Source organism: Cygnus olor, chromosome 7, assembly GCF_009769625.2.
Source record: "Cygnus olor isolate bCygOlo1 chromosome 7, bCygOlo1.pri.v2, whole genome shotgun sequence".
Classification (NCBI taxonomy): domain Eukaryota; kingdom Metazoa; phylum Chordata; class Aves; order Anseriformes; family Anatidae; genus Cygnus; species Cygnus olor.
The window spans coordinates 27,494,421-27,517,562 of record NC_049175.1 but is presented as its reverse complement, the minus strand read 5'-3'; the positions used below and the strand labels follow the sequence as shown (position 1 = coordinate 27,517,562).

General features: G+C 40.1%; 1 protein-coding gene across 7 annotated transcripts in view; it reads right to left on the bottom strand.

Annotated features, from left to right (window-relative positions):
* Positions 1 to 23,105, bottom strand: part of RBM20 (RNA binding motif protein 20) — a 131,083-nt gene extending 107,978 nt beyond the window's left edge. For 6 of the 7 annotated variants that reach the window (XR_005821620.1, XM_040564136.1, XM_040564138.1 and 3 more), the window contains exons 1-5: positions 21,971 to 23,105; positions 19,729 to 19,820; positions 16,245 to 16,356; positions 14,429 to 14,586; positions 10,952 to 11,153 (exon numbers count right to left, since the gene is read on the bottom strand). Coding sequence is in view for 6 of the 7 variants with exons in the window: in XM_040564136.1 (XP_040420070.1) it covers positions 10,952 to 11,079 (128 nt within the window). In the remaining variant the exon portion in view is untranslated. The remainder of the gene's footprint in view (positions 1 to 10,951; positions 11,154 to 14,428; positions 14,587 to 16,244; positions 16,357 to 19,728; positions 19,821 to 21,970) is intronic. The other variant, XM_040564137.1, reaches the window with a different exon arrangement.
* Positions 23,106 to 23,142: the final 37 nt, after the last annotated feature.

Sequence of the window (23,142 nt, the reverse complement as noted above, 5' to 3'; positions counted from 1 at the left end):
TGTGACTATAACACCCTAAATGTAATCCTCTGTGAAATCAATATATAACCAACTCTCCATTATTAGGGAAAGGGGGGCTGGGGGGAATTGGAAAAAATGGATAATACAAGTACTTAGGGGCCTTAGTTGGCTCTGGAAGAAACACGGTCCTTTCCGTAAGAGTTGTGCACTAGCAGATAAGTCCTGCACGGCCAAGCTGGGAAGCACAGAACCAGCTTAGGTACCACTGCAAGCATAGCATGGCTTATTCACAAACTGGGTAATGAAGCTGGAAATAATGGACAATAGACCCTGTTTTTTTTTTGTTGATTGTTTTTTTTGTTTTGTTTTTGCTGTTACTACAGAAAAAATATGTTTTAATTAATGTTTATAAAGTATTTTGAAGTGATCTGGACAGTGTTATGATAGTACCACAAACAGAAATAAAATCATTAAAATACAAAAATGATTTCATGAAGAATAAGATATTGGTTCTTAAATAGGATTGAAGTAACAGATGTATCCAGTTGCAGGAATAAAAGACTTCATCTAGGAAGAATGGTAACATCGTACTCCTTAACACACTGCAGAGGGAGGCAGGAAGGCACTCTCTTGCTTGATTCCCAAAGCTGATGAAGAAAAGTACCTAAAAATTCCAGAAAATGGATGAAAAACACTTCAGATCTGGCAGATTAAGATTATTAGGACTTTTTTTTTTTTTTTTTTTAATTACACTAAACCCTATTTTCAGAGCCTGCTGTATGTTTGCCTGTTCTCTCCGATCATTGTCTGGACAGAGAAACTGAAGACTGCAGCAGAGCTTTCCAGTGTCTGGCTATGTGAAATCTGTCTTCTGGGTAAGTCACTGTTCACTTTTACGAGCTTTTGCTATCAGCTTCTAAAGGGTTTTAGCCAGTGCCACTTTTCACTTGCTCCTCTTCAATGATTTTCTTTTCACGGGATGTGAATGCAAACAGGTGGCCACAACTGGTAGCTCTTTTGCAGTAACTCTTGCTTGGCTTTTTCCTGCACCTGCACAGGCTCCACTGCCCATGACAGCATCAGTGGAACGGTGATGTTCAGACACACTCGGGGTACATTTACAAAGGACCAGGTAAAATTTAGCTCAGAACTGCAAGTTGCTGTATAAGCAAACAAACAAACAACAAATAATCTGACATTTGAAAGCACCAGAAACAGTTTCCTAATGATTTAAAAAGAAAATATAAGGAAGATCTAGTGCTTAAAAAATAATGGGCTACAGAGCTGATGTTTTTGTAGGTGAACAACATCACCTGAAGCATTTACCTAAAAATATTAGATTAGAAGGAGAGTTATCACTCCATGAACAATGAGAAAATGAAGCTTGTGACACACTGAGAAAGACGACCTTGTTCCAGATCTGCAAAATGAGAAAGAACTCCTGGGCTGGACTGACTACTGAAGTGTGCCTTCAAGATTCAAGCAGATCAGGATGCAAAAAGATAACCTTTAGAGACAAGCTAGCGGACACTCAACCATGGATAGCTGAGGCTTTTCAACACGCCAGGGGCAGCCAGCTAATGCAAGGCGAATACTGTAGAATTTCAGTCCTGATGCAGAACAATGTTCAATAAATTAACGTCGTCCTTTGCATTCACTGTGAAAAGCTGTATACCACCCCCCCCCAGCACCTCAAGCCAGTGATGGTGTAATCCTCAATTCACATATTGTAAATTTAGAAAAGATTGGAATGTGCAACTGATCATACCTAGGATGTTTACACATGCTGTTTGATCCCAAAATACTGGCTTATGTCATTAATGGCTTGTGTCATGCTCTTTTCTAGCTTGAGAAATGGCAAATGTTTACCATTTTAACTACATTAGCCAACCGCTTAAAGAAAAGTGAAAAGCAAGCAAAGAGAACATAACGGGCGTTGTAAACATGAAATTTAAATTTCTTTGAGGAACAACTGTGCTCTTAAAAAAAATCCTTCATGCTAGTTTTGGCTCTTGAGATAACCAAAACATGCATATTAATAACCCAACTTATCTTTCCATGCCTTCACTATAACATATTCCATTTCATATCATGACATAACCGGCCTGTTTCCAGTCATCCTCACTTCTCATTCTCATCTAATACAACCCAAGAAGCATGACAGAATTTACAATATTTGCTTATTTATTTGCTTACCCCACCCCTTTTTAATGCATGTGTGCTTATATTGAGGATTTGTTCTTCTCATCCCCAAATCTGTCGACAACAACAAATTGCTAGCACCCCTTTATTATTAATGGATATAGCCGTAATGAATATATTTAGTACTGATTTTACTTCAGTCACTTTTACTTTTTTAAAAACTGTATTAGATTAGAAATAGTATTAAGCCCTCAAAAAGCTTAATTTTTCAGATCTTTATGTACAAAGAGAGCCGTCTGAAATTTTATATGAAGGCAAACAATTTCTAAGAGTAGAAAATAAGTAGTTCTGTTCCAAAACATTACTCATCCTATGCGACCATAACTGATGTTTGGCTATACTGATTTTATCATCATCTAGAGATGGACCCTTATTAATCAAGCAAATGTTCATCATTCTAAGAGTCCTGGATGAATTGTTGTGCAAGTCATTTTAGAATCCAAACCAAATACATCTCCACCTACAGAAGAACTTGATTCTTGCTAGTTGTTGTACAATGGTACTGATGCTGAACATTGGCAGGGACTAAGCTGAACATTTAAAGTATCTAGGTTTTTAAAACAAGAAAGACTGACCAGCTATAAAAATAAATAAATAAAAAATAATAATAATAAAAAAAAACCAACAAACTTATATTTTCTCATGAGGTATGGTCCACATGGGTTTTGTGCTTGGCTTGCAGTCTCCAGCACCAAAAAAACAAACAAACAAACAAACAAAAAAACCCACCATTTTAAAAATAATTTTTCTGATGGATTTTTTTTTCTGAGATCCACATATAAGAAACATCTGGCAACTGATGTAGTAGTCACATCTACATTCTGCTTTGGTGTCCTCAAAGCCCAGTGTGTGATGGGCAACAGGAAAAGGTACATATCACCGAATGTAGCCAGGGAAAAGACATAACCCTGTCAGAAGGCTGGTCTGGGCTAAGATGACAGACACACACAGTGTTCTGGTCTGTGGCAAACATCTATTTCTGGGGCTTCTCACTTGCAAAAGATGTTCTGCAGGACTGCGTTTCTGACAGGCCACTTGTCTGAGGCCCGCCTGCTGGTGTGACCTGCCTAAGGTGCTCTGAGTCTGGGAAGGTGCAAAGCTGGGGCAGTGGGAACACCAGAGCTGCACTGCCTCCTGACGGACCAAGGGAGAGCTTTTTCCCTCTTGTCTGCTGACAAATTGCACAGCTGTGGTGTTACATGTCAGCACTTGCATTGCGGATCTCCAGAGACAAACGAGGAATGTTCTGCATGCCAGGCAGTGGCGCTGAGCCATTACATTGAGACAACCTTCTTGAGGGAACCATGGGCCCTGAGTGAACAAGACGAGTGGGGAATCCAGCGATGCTCTGAGCTGCAGCCTTGTAAAGAGATGCAGCCTACTGCAATGAGACTGGCTATACAGTTTAAAGAGAAGACATCATATAAAAATGTGCTAAATCCATATGGCGTTTGATGTGTAGAAACTATGCTGATTTCCAACAACTTGCGTGGTGTTGTTTGAAAGGTAAGGTAGATGAGACTATAAGTCCTTGAAGTCTAAGGTATGCTTACATCAACATTTATGGTGATCCTGAAGTTGTTTGATGATATTTATCATCATCTGGAGTGTTTCCAGCGGAAAACATGATCCTGCTGACCTGGAATCTAACTCAGCTCCTGCGACCTATATATTCAGAGGAAGAGTCAACAGACAACTTCACATTGATACTCAATGCAGAGGAGCAAAGGGCTGGAGTTACCTGAAATGAACTGCTCACCCTTTGAGGTCATCTTCTAAAATTAACCTTTCATCAGGATATAAACTGACTTATAGCCCCTGCTTGTTTCACTGAATTACCAGTTGTTTTCATTTTCCCAAATCCTTCCACTTTAGAAAAGCTAAAAGGGCTTTTAAAGTTACGTTCCTGCTGGGAATCTGGAGAATCTCTGAGAGACTGTAGAAACAGATTTTGTAAATAATTATTTACTGAAGGAACTGAAAAATCGCAAAGCAGTCTTGAGAGACAGACTATTATGGAGAAAAAAACAACCATCAGTAAGTTTAAATGACAGATTCAGATTCATTTACTGAAACATCTGACATCTATGATGGGTTAATAATAGCAACAAATTTTTTGACTTGATTCCTGGAGGATTTCTTTGTTACTTCTCAAGCTAGTAGGAAGTTTACTTTTTTTTGTGTGTGTCAGCATCTTGTGAGAAAGGACATAGAGAAGGAACAGCAAGCACAACTATTGGGATAAAAAGAAACGTGAATTGAAGAGAAATAATTCATGGTCACAGTTAACAGCAAAACTTTTACTATCTCAGAAAATATTTTCAAAAGAAGACTAGTGAACCACTGTAGATGAGGCTACAGGAAGATGGATGCACAACTTCTTGGAAAACTTCACTCTCAGCTGGTGCAAGTGGTTTGCTGTCAAACTGGAAGGGCATACCATTTGGGAACCTGTGAGGGTTAAGTCCTGTTCCTATATTGTTCTGTTATTTGACGGTCCAGGTAACCAAATAGATGACATACTGGAAATCTGCTTGTGGGGTAAGGTGCTATGGGCAAACTGAGGCAGCAGAAGAGTTTTCAGATCAAATCCCACGTTTTCCAGACTCTTTCTCTGATCTCTTCAAATCAGTTCAGCAATGACAGGTGCTAAGTCCTACACTCAGGAGGAGAAAATATTGTCTGAGAAAGTACAGAATGGGAATGACTAGAGAGAGAACAGTTGTTTTGAATAGTACCTGTGGAGTATTACAGAGGATCAAAGCTGAACATAAGTCAACGATAACATGCTGTTGCAAAGAAGGCATTCATCAGCCTGAGCTGTACAAATAGGAGTTTGGTCTGCCCATGACGTAGTCAGCACCAAGAAAAATAAGAAAATGAGGCCTCAGTAAGAACACGATATCCAGTCTGGCAGATGAACTTTAAGTAGTAAGTGGATTGAGCCATTCAAAAAAAAGGACAGGGATAGTTAAAAGCCTACAAAAGGATAGGCACAAAAAAGGGTGATGGAAATGGTATTGTTCAGTCTAGAAAGGAGATGACTGAAGACGGACATAAAAATAACTTTTAAAGAAGACTAGGATAAATTGTTTCCCATATCCAGGGTGGAGATGATGGAAAAAAGCAGACTTAAATTACACCCTTCAGTCAGGAAATGTCCTTACCTGACAATACTTATGAAATTATTTCTGATTTCCAGAAACAGAATCATAGAATAGTTGGGCTTGGAAAGGACCTTAAAGATCACCTGGTTCCAAACCCCTTGCCACTCGACCAGGTTGCTCAAAGCCCCATCCAGCCTGGCCTTGAACGCTTCCAAGAATGGGACATCTGCAGCTTCTTTGGGCAACCTGTTCCAGTGCCTCACCACACTCACAGTAAAGAATTTCTTCCTTGTGTCCAATCTAAATCTACCTTCTGTTATGTGGGACGGTATAAAATGCTTTGGCATTAGAATGCGAAGTTATAAAGCCAAGAAAACTCACAGTAAGTCTCCTTGAACCAAACCACACACCATCCATTTTAGACAATGAAAGCTCCTTTAGCTTTAGTAGTTTATAAGGAAATTAATTAGGTTGTATTACAAATATGTTGACTTTTCCCTTTTTAATTAGACACCTGCAAGAGAAAAAACAGTAAAATAAAAAAAAAAAAATCTTTTAAAATTCTACCTTCCCTCTTCCTTTTCCCCCTTTCTACTTGTTTATGCCTAGAGGACTTGAAAGTTCAGGGTTTTTTTTGTTTTTTTTTTGCCCTTTTTTTTTTTCCATTAAGAAGATCAATTGGAAAAAAAAAACACACCATGAACAACAACAAAAAAAACCAGCTCCAGGCAAACTCATCAAGCCATTCATGTTGAACTTGGCACATGAGAAAGGTAACATTTCTGAAAGAATGATAATTCATCTTCATTTTTCTCAAAGTCACAGTTGTATCCTTACCCTCTCAGTTTCAAAAGAAAAGCTAAAAGAGACATTACAAGGAGGTCACATGCTCAAGAGGAGCAACGAAACTGCTCAAGACCACCGTGACACAAACGAAAGCCCAATGTTAAGAACACAGACAGAGAAGGTAAGATAGACCCTGAAGGAAAAAGTTAATCCTGAATAGTTTCAGTTTGATAAAACTGTAAGTAACTACAAATGGGTTTTTAGTAAAGAGAAATGTCAGGAAAGTTCAAGCTCCTCCTCTGTCTCTTCAGAGCATGGATTTGAACTGCATGCTCCCATCTCTCCAGATGAGAGACAGCCTTCTGTGTTTCTAGAACTGGTCTCTTTTTTTTTCACGTTGAAGCTACTTTAGCTAATGTAAATATACAAAAGGCAAAGCAGCAGAATTCAATTCATATACATGTCACCTCTCCCTGGGACTCACTTCTGGTGGTCAGGTCAGAGACTATTTTTCCTACTCTTTGGTTTGGAATGAATATGTAAGGGTAAAGCAACTTATTTCAACCCCCAAAATATTCCCATACTAGTTGGGTTTTGCGTCAAGGTGACACCACGTGGAGTTTGATTTTTGTTTTGGCCAATGACCAGAAGCAGTTGTCTGGCTGCTGCATTTGCTTCCAGGGGATCTTTTGGAACATCTCCAGCTACAATGTCTGCCCTTTCCTAGACACAATTACAGGACAATATGTTCTTTGGTTCACATTGTGAAAAACAACTTTCTGAGCTTGCCATTAAGAAATTCAAGCAGTTCTACACTGTGGAGAAGAGACGTGAAGAAGGCAGGAGATCCAGCTACTCTTCCTGTATTCATTTTTGGAGGGCATATTATGGACAGGGAGAAACAATAATAACAATAATAATAGTAATAATAACAAAAAAGTTCTTCGGTATGTAACCAAGCCCGCAGACCTCTTCAGTATGAATGGGTGATAAATGTCTGCCCAACGTGGCTTATATCACACACCCTACCTGCTTCTGCATCAACAGCAAGCAGACAAAGCAGCCACAGACCCTTCCCAGAAGACCCGGGGTCCAAACGGCACATGGGATTTGTAGCCATGAACTAAGGCAGCTCATCTAATGCTGGCTGCAGCACACAAAGCTGCAGGCATCTCGTATCCCAGAGAGCTGGGAATGATGTAAGGAGATAAAATCACCGTTAATCTTTTTGCTGGCCCAGGTACCTGAGGTTCAGTGGAATCATCACCAGAGACACGTTCAAGTTAGGCAGTGAGCTCCCTAGAAATACTGCTTCATTGGCACAGATCGTGGTGTTCAAGCTGTCTATTAAACACTGCTGTCTGATAGCATAGATTTTATCCTCTCTTCCTTGACTGCATTAGGAAATCTCCTCTGCTCTGTTCTTGATGGAGGCAGGAAAAGCCAAAAGCCCTAATTAACTTTTGATTGAACTTTCAGTAACTTAAATATCTAGGGCTTGCAGCCATTAACACAGCCTGGAAGCCAACACTTGTTAGATATGTTAACGTAAGCTGGCACCAGCCTCACTAGAAAGCCTCAGGCAACCCAGGAAAATATCAGTAAACTTTTAGCTATCAACAAAATCCTCTCTAAAGAGGCAATCAAAAAAAAATGTTCAGAAACTGATGGCTCCTTCTCCCCGTCTTTTTTGGCTAAAAGCTTGGAAAACATTGCAATGTCTAAGTTGCATTTCCGTAAAAGCTTCTTTTTCCTGGTAGTTCTTCTGCCTTATTAGTCCTGTGTAAAATAAGTTTGTCATCTGAACAATCTCCTGTGCTTTCACATACAACCTGTCTCAGCCATCAGTGATTTAGCTGGCAGTGATCGATACCCAGGCAAGACGCAGCCTATGCTGATTGTGCCCAGAGCTGCTAACACTCATCCTGGCTTCCCAAAGCACCGCTGCTGCTGCTGTTCATGCCCAATGCCTCTGCCTGAGCAGCAAGGAAGCATTGCAACAGAAATGCCACCCTGAATGTGGGATCCAGAAAGGACTGGCAATAACAGCAAAGGACCCCAGAGTGATATAAGGATGAATATATGTTTTAAACCAGGATGGATGGCTAAAGCCAACAAGGCACTGGCCAGCCCCTGTAGCTTGCAGAGCCTTCTTGACAGCACCAAAAGCACTGCCAGAGTTTATGAGAGCAACCGGGAGGACCCCAGCCCAGCGGCTCTGATGGTGCAGCACTCCCCAGGAGCTTCTGTCGCTTCAGGGAAGTGGCCCCGGTTACATGGATTACAGACACCTCTGCTATTCCCCAGGCAGTTAGAAGAGACCCCCCCCTTCCTTAGGGAGCATCCATAGAAAGGTATGGCTGGATGACAACCCATAGCAAACGATACTATAAGTTGCTTGACAGTAACACATCGTTCCACTGAGGTATCTGCTTCATTATTCCAGCTGGTGGTGAGTTTATGCTCTGAAACACGAGGATTCGTGGCCCCTGACATTTTATCCAAGCTGGTCTTACCACAGATGCTGTTCTTATAGTCATAAGTGCCTAATCCTCATTTTCAAAATGTTTTTAAATTGACTTGACATCATCCTAGGATAGGTTAAACATAAGTTATTATTTGTTTTATTAGCAGCTCATAACCCACTTCTGAGAAGAGCCCTGAAGCGTGAGGCTGCCTGGACAGCCTTTGGCACTCTCCTCCCTTTGAGCAATCTCATTACAGTATCTGGCCCCCGTTCTGGCTATGGCCCTGAGTGACTTGCCCTGAGCCATTCAAGAAATTTGTGGTAAATCTGGGTATTGAAACTAGCTCTCCCAAGGGCTCACCCAAAGCTTCTTTAAGTCAACAGAAGTCTTTCCAATTGATTTCAATTAACTTTTGAGCAGGTTCCGAGTCTCGGGGCACTGCCTTTGCCATGACAGCATGCTTTTTATACCGCTCATTTTATACACCTATCAGATTTCTTCCAACAATTCTTTCCAAATTAAATTGCCTTAGGGTGTAAGGGAACATTTCAGAGAGATGAGGGACTGTAAGCTATCCCATTCTTATTGAAAAATCAATGCAGCTTGGATACCTAATGCAAATTTGTGCCATTTAACATGTTCCCATTAATCAATCCAGTCTGTTCTGTACTGCCTTTCCCTATTTTTCTCTCTTTCCTGTCAATCTCTTTTTCTATTTTTTCTGTCTCAGAATGGGAAGATGACAGGAGATCCTAGCACAGCTGGACACTAGGCAACTCTGAGAGACTGGTACAAACGAGTACCTCAAAGAGTGCAATCCCCAAAAAAGGATTTATTAAAAACAGATGAAATTGGGTATTAGATTAGTTGAGATGTGCTCCTCCATATTTATCCTCTGATTTCAGTAGTACATAAAAAACCTGGAGTGCTGCCATGACAAACTAGGCCTATCATTTTCCAGTGGCTTTAATATGGGTCAAAACATTTAATCAACAAATATTAATTTATTTTAGTATTCTCCGGGGAGTCCCAGGGTGACTTTAACGTAGAGCTCCGTCTAGCTATTTAAACAAAGAAGAAGTGGTGGAAGGACATCCGCTGTGATTTATTTTCTCTGGATGATCAGTGGGGAAATTGGATACGCATGACACACATTCATTTAGTCCTCACTTCCCTTTGATGATTAGGGCTGAATTTTCATTCTGGTGTATGGGGATTTGTGTGTGTCACTCCAAACAACAAGTGCCATACATCTAAGTCCAAACTTAACTTTCCAAGAGTGAAATTCAGAGATACAAAACTCTAGTGTAAGTGGCAAAAACAGAATATTATAATAACAAGCAAGTAATATTTATGTTATAAAGTTGAAGCCTGAGCCTCACAGAGGTTTGACTGAGTCTGTAGTTAAGATCTTTGCCCCAGCTTTTACAAAAAATAAAAATATTGAAAAGATGTGGAGGCATCAACTTAATTAAATCTATAACAACTGATTAACCATTTCAAAACATCTGTTACTTGGTCCTTTGTACACTATTGCAAATAACCTCAATAATGAGGTGTGACCAATTGTTTTATTGTGTGAGCATTGTGGCCTCAGCAGAGGAAGGCTGAAGAGGCATAGCTGTAGCTCAAACTGATCTCAGTGAAATGCTAGGTCTGTGTAGCCAAACTATGGAAATTAATTTGTTTTTAACCTTTATTTATTAATATAACTTTTTTTCACAGACTGTGATAAGACTGAAATGTGAGCAACTGTTTTTCAGAAAAAGCCCTTTTTTCCTTCCAAGATTACCTGACATTAACTAGCAGAAATGAGTTCTCCAAGCAAAAGCTAATGGAAGGATGAAATAAAGCTTTGTAATGGATTATGAAGCTTTGCAATTGCTGCTGGCAACCCCAGCGGTGATTTGAAAGGCTACTACTATGGCGTAATATTTTCCAGTTTTCATGTAGTCCCAATGTTAAGTGATACAAGCAATAAAGCTCCCCCTTCCCTTCCCCTGTAAGACTATTCCATACATCACATTGTGAGCAAGTTTTATTTTTGGACTGTGATGAACATCTCACAGGATCAGGCCAGTAGCAAGGCCTCGAGCACGTGGTAGCGATAGCATCACATGGATTCAAAAACAACTGCCTTCTACCACTGCAGCACTTGGCACACTCATTGAAATGACCGCAGAATTAAAACCAAAACAACCATCCAAGTAAAACAGCACTATCAGACTGCAGTATAAAGCCCAAAGAAATATAATCTTGACTAAATAATCACACTGCACTCAGATAATAAACATCTGGTGGATCTATTTTAAAAATAGACATGTGTCACCCCCGGACAGGTCTCGGCACTAGAGTGGGGATTCAGTCCCAAGGAATCAGATACGAGTGTTCACACACACACGCACTAAGAGAATGGGAAAGACTGACCTTGAATGCGCTGAGCTGCTTCTGGCAAAAGATAAGTGGCAACAGCAAGCAGCTGAAGCTGTACTTCTAGGAGGCAGCAACCTCAGAGCTGCTTCTGCTCCATTTGCAGATAACCATCCTTGAGCCATCTCAGGAGAGGGTGCTAGTACACTCGGTATCTGAAACACCTCAGTCTTCTATATACATACGCTTACACATAAATCTGGAGAAAGATTTAAAAAAAAATTGAAATGTAATTCTTTGTTACCCACGGTTTATATCTGTCCACTTAAGAAAACAGAACAATTCTAAGCTGGAACAATGCTGTGGCTCTTTTTCAACTGGGCAGCTTAAAACAAAATGCTTTGAGATAAGAGCAAAGGTTTTAAATAGGCAATGTCATGCATTAGGAGTGAAACTGAGAAAACATTATTTTCTGGTACTCCTCAGCAGAGTTCAAATTTCTTTATTTCAGGCATTAGTATTACAAAACCTTTGCAAGGGAAGCTCCAGAGAACCTCTGTGCCAACAGGAGGCCTGGACTGCAATACACCAAGAAAACGTAAGTCCGATAATCCTCACAAAAATTTCCATGCTGGAGCATTTAATATTGTAATTTCCAGCACACATGGATAAACCCCTGCTGGAAGGATAACTCATAACAAAACCATTCCCACTGGACAGGCTGTTTCAGCTCTGATTCCACATAATAGATTGCATAATACACGTGGGGAAGTTGTTTTTTCAGCATCTTCACTGAATATTCCAGAAGAATTTAAGTGGAAACCCTAAGAATAACAACACCCAGTGCACCAAGGCAAGAGATGGGCAGGCCTACAAATTCACAACAAACACACTGTCGAGCTGGAATTCTTCCTCTCAGGCTTTCCTCAACCTATCCTTTCCCTCCCACCTCTCCCAAATAGTTTTCTTGACAGGCTAGACAGAAGGTGAGTGACCTTTTCCTCTGACTTTTGCTGCTATAAATGGGACTCCTTTAAAGAAGCAATAAATGACTAGTCTTAAAACCATTTGAAATCATCTATGATAATATTTTTCATTAGGGCACAGTTTCTGGTGCTGTTATGGGGATGTTGATTTTGGCGGAAAGTTTAAAACAGAATACATAATTCCCAAATCTGTAAGTCATCTCAGATATACATCAACAAGGATCCCATCAATGAACATGATTTATGTTCTGTTAAAACCTTACCATAGAGAGCTATTAACCCCCATGAGTTTTATTGGGCTTCAAAATTATTTTTAAAAGAGCTGAGCTTTTAGGTCATAGATTATATATGAAATATTGTAGTATGAAACAATTTTGGACGTTTAACAAACAGTTATTTAACATCCTATACATTTTTCTTTCTGACTTCTTACTCTCTTTTTTTCTGCAAATCCTGCAATTAGATGGGTAAACCAGCACATTTTGTATGGATTATTGCACCAGTAGGGGTTGAAAGCGCTTGGCCTACAGCCTTGTATCTCACTGCATGCCCAAGACCTCCGATAATCCTTCAGAAATACACTGTCTTGAATCTTGTTGCTTCATTGGAGGCACAGTTTCTCTGTCTGCTTTCCAAAAATCTCTCAAGGCATCCAGTAGCTGCATTGTAAGCCACTCAAATCACAGGTGGTGAAGGACTGACAAACCAGCCTTAAGTAAGCTTACGCAAGTTTGCCTGCAGATTTCTGATTTTTGACTGAAATTACTTTACTTCTTTTGGGGTCCTTTCCCCAGTACCTATGACCCAAATCAATGTATAGATGTTAAAGAAGGGTTGAACTTTCTGTAGAACATTAATGAGTTATTAACATTCAGACACTTCCACAATGTCAGTCGGTGCTCCTTCACCTTGTGTCCACACCTGATTCTATGGAAAGCACATTTCTCCTAACTTCTTAATTTTTTTTTAAGTAACTGTTACAATATTTCAATACCATTTTTCCAAAGATCAGTAACAGTAGACTGCAGATCAAGTCTGCGAAAAGTATATAATTGATTTCATAAATAAAAATTATTAAAGTTCTCACACCTGTGTGGACTTAAACAAGGAAATGATAGGTAAGCATCCTGAAGAATTTAATTCAAAACTGACTGGTTATAAAACATATTTCAATTTCTTACAAAAACCTCATATCTCTGCTCTTTATCTATCAATCTGACTGAAAGATGAGGCAAAATGAGGGATCGGCTCTTGTGGTAGAGTGAACCCACCATTACAAAGGTCTTTGGAAACAGGCATGTTTTAGCCATCTCTGACCCAGCTTGCACTTAGGTCTCTCATTCCTGAATGAGCACTTGAAGTACTGTTTTTCCCAATCCTGTTCTCAAAACTGGGTTTGTAATTTTCCTAAATCCCAAGTTCACACATAGAAAACTCAAAGAGAGAAATAAATATTTTCAAGGTCTTATTAAAAAACAAACAAACAAACAAACAAAAACCTGAAAAGTATTTTTCCAACTCTTTGTTAGGACAGGATCGTTATTTGCATAAATATCTCATCTGAGTGGTTTTAAGCAAGATAATTTATTTTACGTTGAGAATTCACTTAATTAATTGCAACAGTGTAATTACTACTACTACAAAAACCAAGCTCCAACACTTCTGAGCCTGTAACACATGTAGTACAGACAGTAGAATTAACTTGCTGTGTATCCCAGAAAGTTCAACTTACATCTCTGTCACAGTTTACAGCTCCAGCTTTTATACCCTTATCCAGGCATAATGCCACTCTTTTGCAGTAAAGTGACATGAAGGCAGCTGTTAGCATTATAGCCACATGTGACAATTTCCAATAAATTTCAAAATTAAATAAGCCCCTTTGCAGTGATTCTTTGATGTCATCTAATCTTCTGCCAGTTGGTAAAGTCAGAGAGACAGAAGTCTCAAAGTAATCCGAATTTTATGGTTCCCAACTTCAATTCCCTGCAAGGAGCAAACCATTTTCTGCTTCAGTCTTTGAGGGCTTATTACGACAGAGGAACTATTATAACAACAATGAAGAGAATGTTTGATTTTTGTGTCAACTCATAAGCCTGTCTCAGTTGTTGAAACCAAGATTCCTTATGCTGCGGTATACACTGAGAACTGAACAAAAGCCAGCCAATCTCACAGACTCATTAACACTTCAAGAACAAGAAGAATATTGTCTTTTCCCTAGGTTACTCCTTACTGAGAGCCACCCTGTAAAGTCATACAGAGAGAGGACTGAGGGATTTTAAGTTTAACCCCAGCAGAAGAAACTGAGGCTATGTCTGTGCTGCTTTTGTTCAGAGGAGCAAGGCTCCCCCACGGCAGATTTACTCTCTATGCTACAAGTGCCTCTGAATGTACACTTTGGGTCCTGTGTCAGGGGGTAGCATGGCACTCAACTGCAGCTGCTTTGTGTGCCAAGGTGGGCAGGTACAAGGACTCGCTTGCCTTTGACCACTCTAAGGCCAGCCTTTCAGTGCAGCACAGACAAGGCCTCATCCCAGGGCAGGAGTCTCACCTGTCAGTAGGCAACCACAGCTGAGTCTAGGCAGGCTCTGATCCTTAAAGGAAGATGGCCTCTCCTGAAGGGCTGAGAGCTGGTATTTCTGTTTGTGGTTATCATCCTTCAGCATCAACATCTTCAGCTGCTTCACCTTCAGACAGGACTGCTTGGACCTACAAGACAAACCTCTGAATTCTGCAGCCAAAACAGGTGCGAAAACATGTACTTGAAATTAGCCAACTGAAAAAGAAAGATGAAATCTAATGACCCTTTGAAGCTGTAGAGTTAAATAATATTGTGCATAAAATTTACATAGCACCACTCCTAATTTTTCCTGGCAGAGGTAATCCTGACCTACTTCCACAGGGGCATTACCTGTTCCCAGACATCCTACACCTGCTCTGTTGTCAGATGCCGTGTTTTGCTTTCCATGGGTGGGAATTTCCCCTTTTTCCTCATTGCTGGTCTACTCCACTAATTCTCATTCCATCATCCCTTCCTTTAGCTCAGTATCATCTCTTCCTAAAATGTTAATGCAAATCTCATGATGTTCTGTAGCATCTTTTAGCTCTAAATGATGGAGTCATATCCCTGCAGGAAAATTCCAGGTTTTAAAAAGAAGTTCTTAGTCTTCCTGTGTACACACAACTGCTTCACAGTACGGTTTGCATGCAACTTTAAAGGCCAGAACAGAGGCAGCAAACAAAAAGAACCCATGGTCTTCTGTTTAAAAATAAACAAAGCTCCATAGTCTTATTTTTTCTTTATTTTTTAATAAACTTGACTCATCATTTTGTAACACAACTGGCAAAGCTGATAAAATCCCTTCCCTGTGGAATGGCACACTTATTTATTGCTGTTGGCAGTCATCACAGGGATATAAGTCTGCCAGTCTTGCACTTGTGCTAAAGACCTAGACGTTTACAAAAAGCTTCTCAAAGATTCCCCAAGTGCTCACGGAGATCTTTACCACTACAAGCTGTTACATAAAGTCTTTTGTATCTATGCACTTAAACCAAAACCCAATAAACTCAGTAATTCTGAATTGGAATTCCCATTAATCTCAGAAGACTTTGGATCATGTTCTTCAGTTAGTAATGCTACCTAGGTTTATAGGGGTAAACCTTCATATATATATATGGCTGCTAACACTTATGCCTCTATCATAGATTTTTGTTTCAGGCAGGGAACAAAACGGGATGAGCCAAGACAAATTTACTTGACTTTCTATTTCTGTTCCACCAAAGCTTCCATCTGTCTCAGTGATATCTTAAATGTGTCTATACTGAACATTTTCAGACCTGTGTTTAATTCATTTAATTTCACGTGTCCTCTGACATTTGCAGTGCAAGTTGGCAAGTGTCCCATTTATGCTTTGAGAAACTACCCTAACTCCCTAACTTTAGGCCTAAATAAAGTACTCTTCAAATATTAACTACTATTAACTGAAGGAAGTTCCTATTGCTATGTTCTTAATGTTACTGTAAGTGGATCCCTCCTCCTTGCATGGCATCTCAGATCTCTGGGTGCATAACATACTGGAGAATTACCCTAGAAAACGAGGACTGAGCCATCATGGACTGAGCAGTGAAGATCGCAGACCTGGGTTCCAGACCTTGACCTTGACTGACTGAGGGATGGTGCCAACATACCAGAAAAGTGGAGAGTGGGGGGAAGGGTCAGCAGACGTTGGAGACAGATGGCCTAATTCATCATCCACCAGAAATAAATTAAAAAAAAAAAAAAAAAAAAGCTGTTCCGAGCATTGTACACACAGCAATGATTGTAAATTCCACAACTGTGGAGACCTGCCAAGCCATTATACACATACCAATACTGCAGCCTCTGTGCATAGCTCCAGAAAGGTGAAGTCAGGAGAAGATACAAAGCATAAAGGGTGTTCAGCTCTCAGGAAATTGGTTCATAAAATGATTATCCAAGCCCTGGTGGAACGAAAAGCATGTAGAAGTGAAGGACTGACAGGATATTACAGTTTATACATAAGCAATGCCTTTATGCAATACATAATTTAGTTATCCATGGATGTGATTCTAGATATTATAGCTAATCAGCTTCTTTCAACACCATTTATTTGTTTTTACTCTTAGTAGTTTCCCAGTTGAAGCTGCTAGATTGCGTGTCTTGCTAAATAAAGTTCAGTAGTCACCAGGCAGAGTACCTCATAGGAACTGGCAATGCTCTGTGATGCTGCTCAGAAGGGACAGCACGCAGACCAAAAAGAGTTTTTCCCCAGATAGTATTATTTGGTTGTCCTGCAAAGAGAAACAAGGACCAGACTAGACGCTGCCTTGGATTTTTTTTAGCACCTAGAAATTCACAGAGAGCAAGGAAACAGTTGCATCAGTAAGGTCAGTAGCACAGGCTGAGTGCTTTAAGTGGCCTTGTGAGTACAACTTGCCCAGAGATGAAGACAACAGCAGCCATTGAATTGCTGAATGTCACCAAGCAAGTGCCAGAGAGCTTGCTCACGGCCTTTGTCCAGCCCTTTAGCTCTCTTTCCACACAGGCCAACATCTATGCACTACACAACAAAGAGTTATTAATACAATCTCCACAGTCAGCCAGCGTATAAACCCACACGTAGATCCTAGGGCTCCGCTCAGGGTTTTCATAGGAGCACATGGTGTAGATAACTCCATTTATTGTGTCACTGATCAGAAATTGCAATCTACTGAGCAGCCCTCTTGTTTTGCTGCCGGGTGACCTTGAAAGGATCAGACAGGAGAAGGGATACGCTCTGTGTAAGCAGACTGCATAAGCAAACACGCTTGACAATCAAAGCGTCCTTATCAGACTGCCAGTGTCCGAGTGATCCCAGGTTGCTCACTAGAAGCTGGTGGCATGTCAAGAGAACCAGCACAACACACCCTACTGCCACCTCAGAGCCCCCGTGGGCTTCCCATAACGAAGCCACGTCTCTTGAACTCTGATGGAGCTGAGATAAAAAGAACACCCGGAAAGTGCTGGGAACCTCCTCTCCAGTTTTATCACACCAGCTGTTTCCATCCATGCTTTGCCCTCGTCTCACTGCACATTCCAGAGATCAGCCCAAGCGGCCTCACTCAGCAACTCAAAGGCAGGGAGGACTCAGACAACAAAGCAGAAGCTGTGCTGAATATCATTTGCCAACCCCCGTTCTGACAGGGGATGTTTTACTCACTGTTTGAAGAACTACCCTGCATCCAGAGTGTCCCAGCCTCCTGAGGAAGGAGAAGAAGAGGAGGGAGGGAGAGAGGACTCTCATTTTCCCTTGCTTATTCCAGCAACCCACCTTGAACATCTGATCTAGGTGTGATTCTCTTACATTTCTTATGTAGTAGATGGAGATAGGCTGGTTCCTGCCCCAAGAGGAAACTCCACATGTGACTCACAGTAGTATAGCCCCAGTTATTTTACTTCCCCAACTCTTTTGAAGTAAGGAGCAACACTGTGTTGGTTCCCTTCTTTTATTTACCCTGAAATTTGCAAGAGACCTTTTACAGATTTAACCTAGAAACAGACCTTTTTGCATTTCTTTTTCATATATTTTTTAAATACAGTAGGTAACCACCAAGCAATGGGAACACAATTTATTCCCAAGTAACCAGTGTTGCAACCTACAGCTATGCTTGAGAGATCTGGCTACTCAATGTTCAGAGGCTGAAATTCTAAAACTGATCACACATGCACTTATAAGCACAGACACCCCCACCCCACCCCAAGTTCATGCAATACTACGGCTTTGTGAGGGTCTGCATCCAGCTGGTAGGACTTTGTTGGGGTGATCTGAACAATGAAGGTCAAGGATACATTTTTGTTCTTAGTTAAAAAAAAAAAAAAGTCTGAGTTGGATAGAGGCAGAATTTCATTGTGCTTCAAGCTCCATCAGCATCTGCCTACAACATTTAATGGTATCAACTGCAATTAAAAGTACTCTCACTCAACCACACACTCTGCCTGGAATGGTTATTTATGTAAATCACAGTATAGACAGATGCTGTAACATCCAGGGCCATGCAACAAGCATCTTGCCGATACCTCCTCGAGGACATGGTTGCAGAAGTGGATTCTAAATGCTGATCCTGCCTGCTGTAAATCTTATTTCTAGACTGGTGGGAACTGTCAGGCATCAGAATGTGAGAATCTGCATGTCATTTCTCACGTCTTTACATTTCTACCCAGAGAAAGAAAGCTATTCCAAGTGAAAGACATAGCTATAAGAAACTCTGAGTTCTTTGCTTCAGGAAATACAAATTTTGAGGTATTTCTGAAAAATAATTTAGTTCTCCTATAAGTGAAGTGCAACATGAAGCTGCTGCTGATTCAATAGCACTGAAAACTGATGCTAGCTCCGCATGATGATAAAAAGTCACAGGCTAAATGTATCATGTTTGAACATAGTTAACACTTAGCTCAAACTGCAGCAACAGAGGAATCCAAGGACTACTGAACAGTGGCTTTAACTGTTATTGCTGCATTAACAAGAAATACCTGGGCAAAATAAGCAGGGAGAGGAGATACTAAAATTATTAAGCTGAACTTGAGACAATCAAGGTTAACAATAGCCACAGGGGATGCCCCCTCGTGGTTACAATCAAAACGTAGCAAAAAAAAAAAAAAGAGACAATGGGGGAAGGAAAGAGAAAAAACGACAGTGAAAGAAGAGCTATGCAGAATAACTGGAAATTAGGATCTCAGCCAAACTAGCTTCTCTACATTTCATCTCACTGTAATAGGGAGAAGAGAGACATCATGCCAGAATTGAGGTGAAAAATGCTTCCAATTAAAATAATCCCCAAATATAGTCGTACTAAAACGAAATATGTTTTTGCTTTTCTATAAAACCAAATGCACTCTCTCATAAGCTTCTTTGAAAAATAAGATAGTATCAGTACTGAAATAAATTTAAACGCACATGTGAAAAAATCTAGATTTTGTTACTAGGAATGCTTTTATTGCCAGTTAGGGAGATAGTAAAAGCATCCATTGTGTCTAATGAGGAATGAAAGCAGATGCTGGAAATAAAGTCCTTTCCAGGGTCTAAGGTTACCTTTCCCTAGGAAAATATTTTGAAACAGTATCTGAAGACTCTCAGCTTGTAAAATCAGCAGGTCTCCATTAACAGTCGATGAAAAAAAAAAAAAGTGCTTTCCCAGGTGAAAAGCTGTTATCTGTTACAACCTGGTGCTCTACAATCAGAGCTTTTTCAGCTGTGTTCTTGCGTGCCTATCAATAAACATGCTCAGGTGGGAGCAGCTGAGAGGATCCAAGCAGTCACCAACTTGAGCAGTCAGGGTTACTCACTCCATCCATACCTCCGGTCTGACAGAAGAATTTTGACAGAATCATTGTCCCCTCTGTTCATCCTTGCCTCAGGGATGATCACCTTCTGTGCTCACAGGTTCAGCTACAAGGAGAGAATGATTACTCCACCAGAAGTTTTCTAAAAACAATTATTAGTCATTTCTCATGGCGTGTTTTTACACTTCCATGACAGTTTTTCAGAACTTCTTTTTTACTGCACCTGTACAGTGCTGAGAGGTATTTGTTTGTTTGTTTCTTGTTGGTGGTGATTGGTTTGACTTTTTTTTTTTTTGATAAATTTATTCATAATTCTACCTAGCAAGAACATTTTAGAAAATTATATATTTTTAATTAAAATTGTGATTTATTCCCATTTTCCTACATTCTTGTGCATATAAAACCACTTTTTGTATTTCTCTACTTGTTTAGGGTCCTTTTGTCCAATATAATAATCTCTGGTATTCAGAAAACTTCATAAAAAAATGTTGGATTCTGTCCTTAACTTTTATAATAAGAGGGCAAATTTCATTTTGTTATTTAATCCAGTTTGACTCCATCTGCTGCCCAAAGCTAGAAACTACATCTTGTAACCTTTACCTAAGATACTAAAAATATGAAACTCAAAGGCATTAATTTTGCAAAGCACTTGAACATTTGCTAGAGATCAGAACTCTCCTAAGATATCAGAAATGATCAGATTCAGCTGATAATGAAATTTCACATATTGGCAATTAAGAAAATGAGTAGCCTAACACACATATACTGGAGTTATTCAGCAATTACATTACAGCGTTGGTATTTCCCAGATGACTTTCAAGTTTGTAGTAAGGGACACAGTCCCAGTTAGACATCCAGGCAAAAACAGTTATGCTTTATTGGAAGGACAAATAATAACCAGGAAAAAAAAAAAGCAATGTTCATATTTCTGGATTTTCAGTGTTTTTCTCCCAGCACACATACAACAGAAGCTGTTCTCCTGATACTGACACAGAGGACAACCAGGAGCCCTATGATGCCATGTTCCTGAGAAGCATCTACCGGAGCTACTACATAGATCCTGCAGCCAACGTACCTGAGCCCAGGCTCCTTGGGCACAAAGAGTAGGTGTACCATAAGGCATCCAGATGCTCTACAGGTTGTGGGATGCCCTAGTCCAGAGCAGATATAGTTTCACTGAACTCTGTCTTTTCAGATGGAAAACCTGGACCCATTTGAAGAAACTGATGGATACAATAACACTCACCAAAGGTTACTTTTCAGACCCCAGGAAGAATTTATAGCATGAGCCAACAGAAAAGACAACTGTGAATTACAGTATTAAGCAGAACAGACATGAGCCACTACAAACAGAACACAAATACATGTACCTTGGAAGCCTATCACTTCAATGACTGCATTTTGCAATGGCTGTGTTACATCTCCAAATTTATGTAGCAAGCAGAAACAAATCATTACAGGAAGACAGCAAAGAACTTATTTTTCTGCCACTCCTGACCTTAACTATTGCCAAAAACAGGCTGGGAAATCCCAAATCCCCCTTTGTGTTGTGTGTACTGGAAATGTATCAGACAATTCTTCCTCCTTTAAGGATTTCCCTTTAAAAATACAGCAAGGGATACGGCTCTGGTTTTTTCAGTTCTCTCATGCCTTTTTTTTTCCCGGACGTAGTGAGCTAGTATGTATTTTGCCTGCCTTATTAGTCCCTGTTTCAGAGCCTTCAGTTCTGACTTCAGTTTTATATACATTTAGCAACCCAAGCTCACAGTAGGATGTTAGTATCTGGAAGTTTGTTTTGTTTTGTTTTTTCTCCCAGCATCTCCTACTCTACTTCTGTGCATAGTAGCATTACTAATACCACTCAGTGAAGTCTCAATAAATCTCCCGTCACGTACAAGCAGTAGTTCTAAACCTGTCTTTAGCATGTAACAAATTGAGACAATAGCTAAAGGCTTGTCTAGTCTTAGCTCACATAGTATCAACCCTCTGTTTTCACCAACTTGCCAGTTACCCATTTTCCTACTGTGCTTGATAACAAACTTGGTTGATAGACTCAACCCAGCGGTAAACTTCTAACATAGCTGAAGCTACTGAGGTTATTCAGTTACATGTAGGCTCTATGACACTGAACAGTGTACAGTGAACAGAAGCTCTACTAATCTATTTCCCCTTTAACGATTATAATTTGATAAACTTCTTGGTCAGAGGGATTTAGGCTGACATTTTTTTAATAAGCACAGCAATTAGATTCATTACCTATGAACTGCATATCTTCCAAAATTCAAACAACTGTCAAGCCATTGCACTCACTGGCAAACCTAACGAGTTAAGAGAGAGCAGCCTGCTACCACCACAGGAAAGTTCTGTACCTGGTGGTCATAGGTCACAGGTATTTAACATCCAGGTGCATGCAATAGACAAAATAGCATGCAATCACTAACTTCGGTTAAAAATCTGTTTGACCTGGCTCTTTAAGTACCCCTCAGGATTTTGAGCTCACTTGTTTCACCTGCAAGTAAATTTAAGAATGCTTTGTTCTGTAATCAATATAAACACATAGTAAGAGCTCTCTACACTGAGGATTAATTTCAAATTCTTCAGGGTTATCAAACAGAAGCCTAATCACATGCTAAAAGCATAAGGAGGCTGGGTAGAAGTTACTTTGGTTTCAAGAGTTTGTTTCAGGTTTTGTACCCTCTCTTCTTTTCACTGCGAGGTATCTACTACGCAGCTAATGACTCCAAAGCAAAGCTTACCCTAGGTCCTATGTCAGGTACAATCTATTCTACCTTTTGGCTTCTGAAATTTACTGCCGGTAGTGATTTCCTACTGGATTATCAGTCCCAGGGAGAAGTCACTCCATACCAACTTTTCTACTCTTACCCTGCTTTGTACTGTAAGTATATGCATGCCCCAGCTCAGGAAATTTGCATTCAGTTCACGCACTCCGCTCCTGCACTTCACGTAGAGCAAGCAGCATCATCAACTGGTTCTCAGTGGGCAGCAGGGACACCAAGCAGCCGCTGAAAACCTACCCGACAGCTTCAGTCTTCTGTTTCACTGAAGTGCCCTACAGAGTAAGTGCAATATTACAAGTTCACAGTTTCTCACTGTACTATTTATATGCCATTCAAGGTATTTTATTTATATGTGAATAGAACTATGTTATTGCAACATTTTTTTTCAATACAAGTACTTTGTAATCTTAAATAAGAAATACATGGCTCAGAGAAAAGCCTCAAGTTTTCCAGAATAGCACAGCATGTTATACAACAACCCTTTGTCAGACGTCTCATGGTTTGATTTGTGACTGACAGGCTAGCTCAGGTTACGCTGGTCCTTCAGGTTGACAGAATGTGGAAGAACTGTAACAGGGAGGAAAGAATGGGGTGGAGCAGTGTCTTGGTATTATTCTGGGGTCTTTTCAG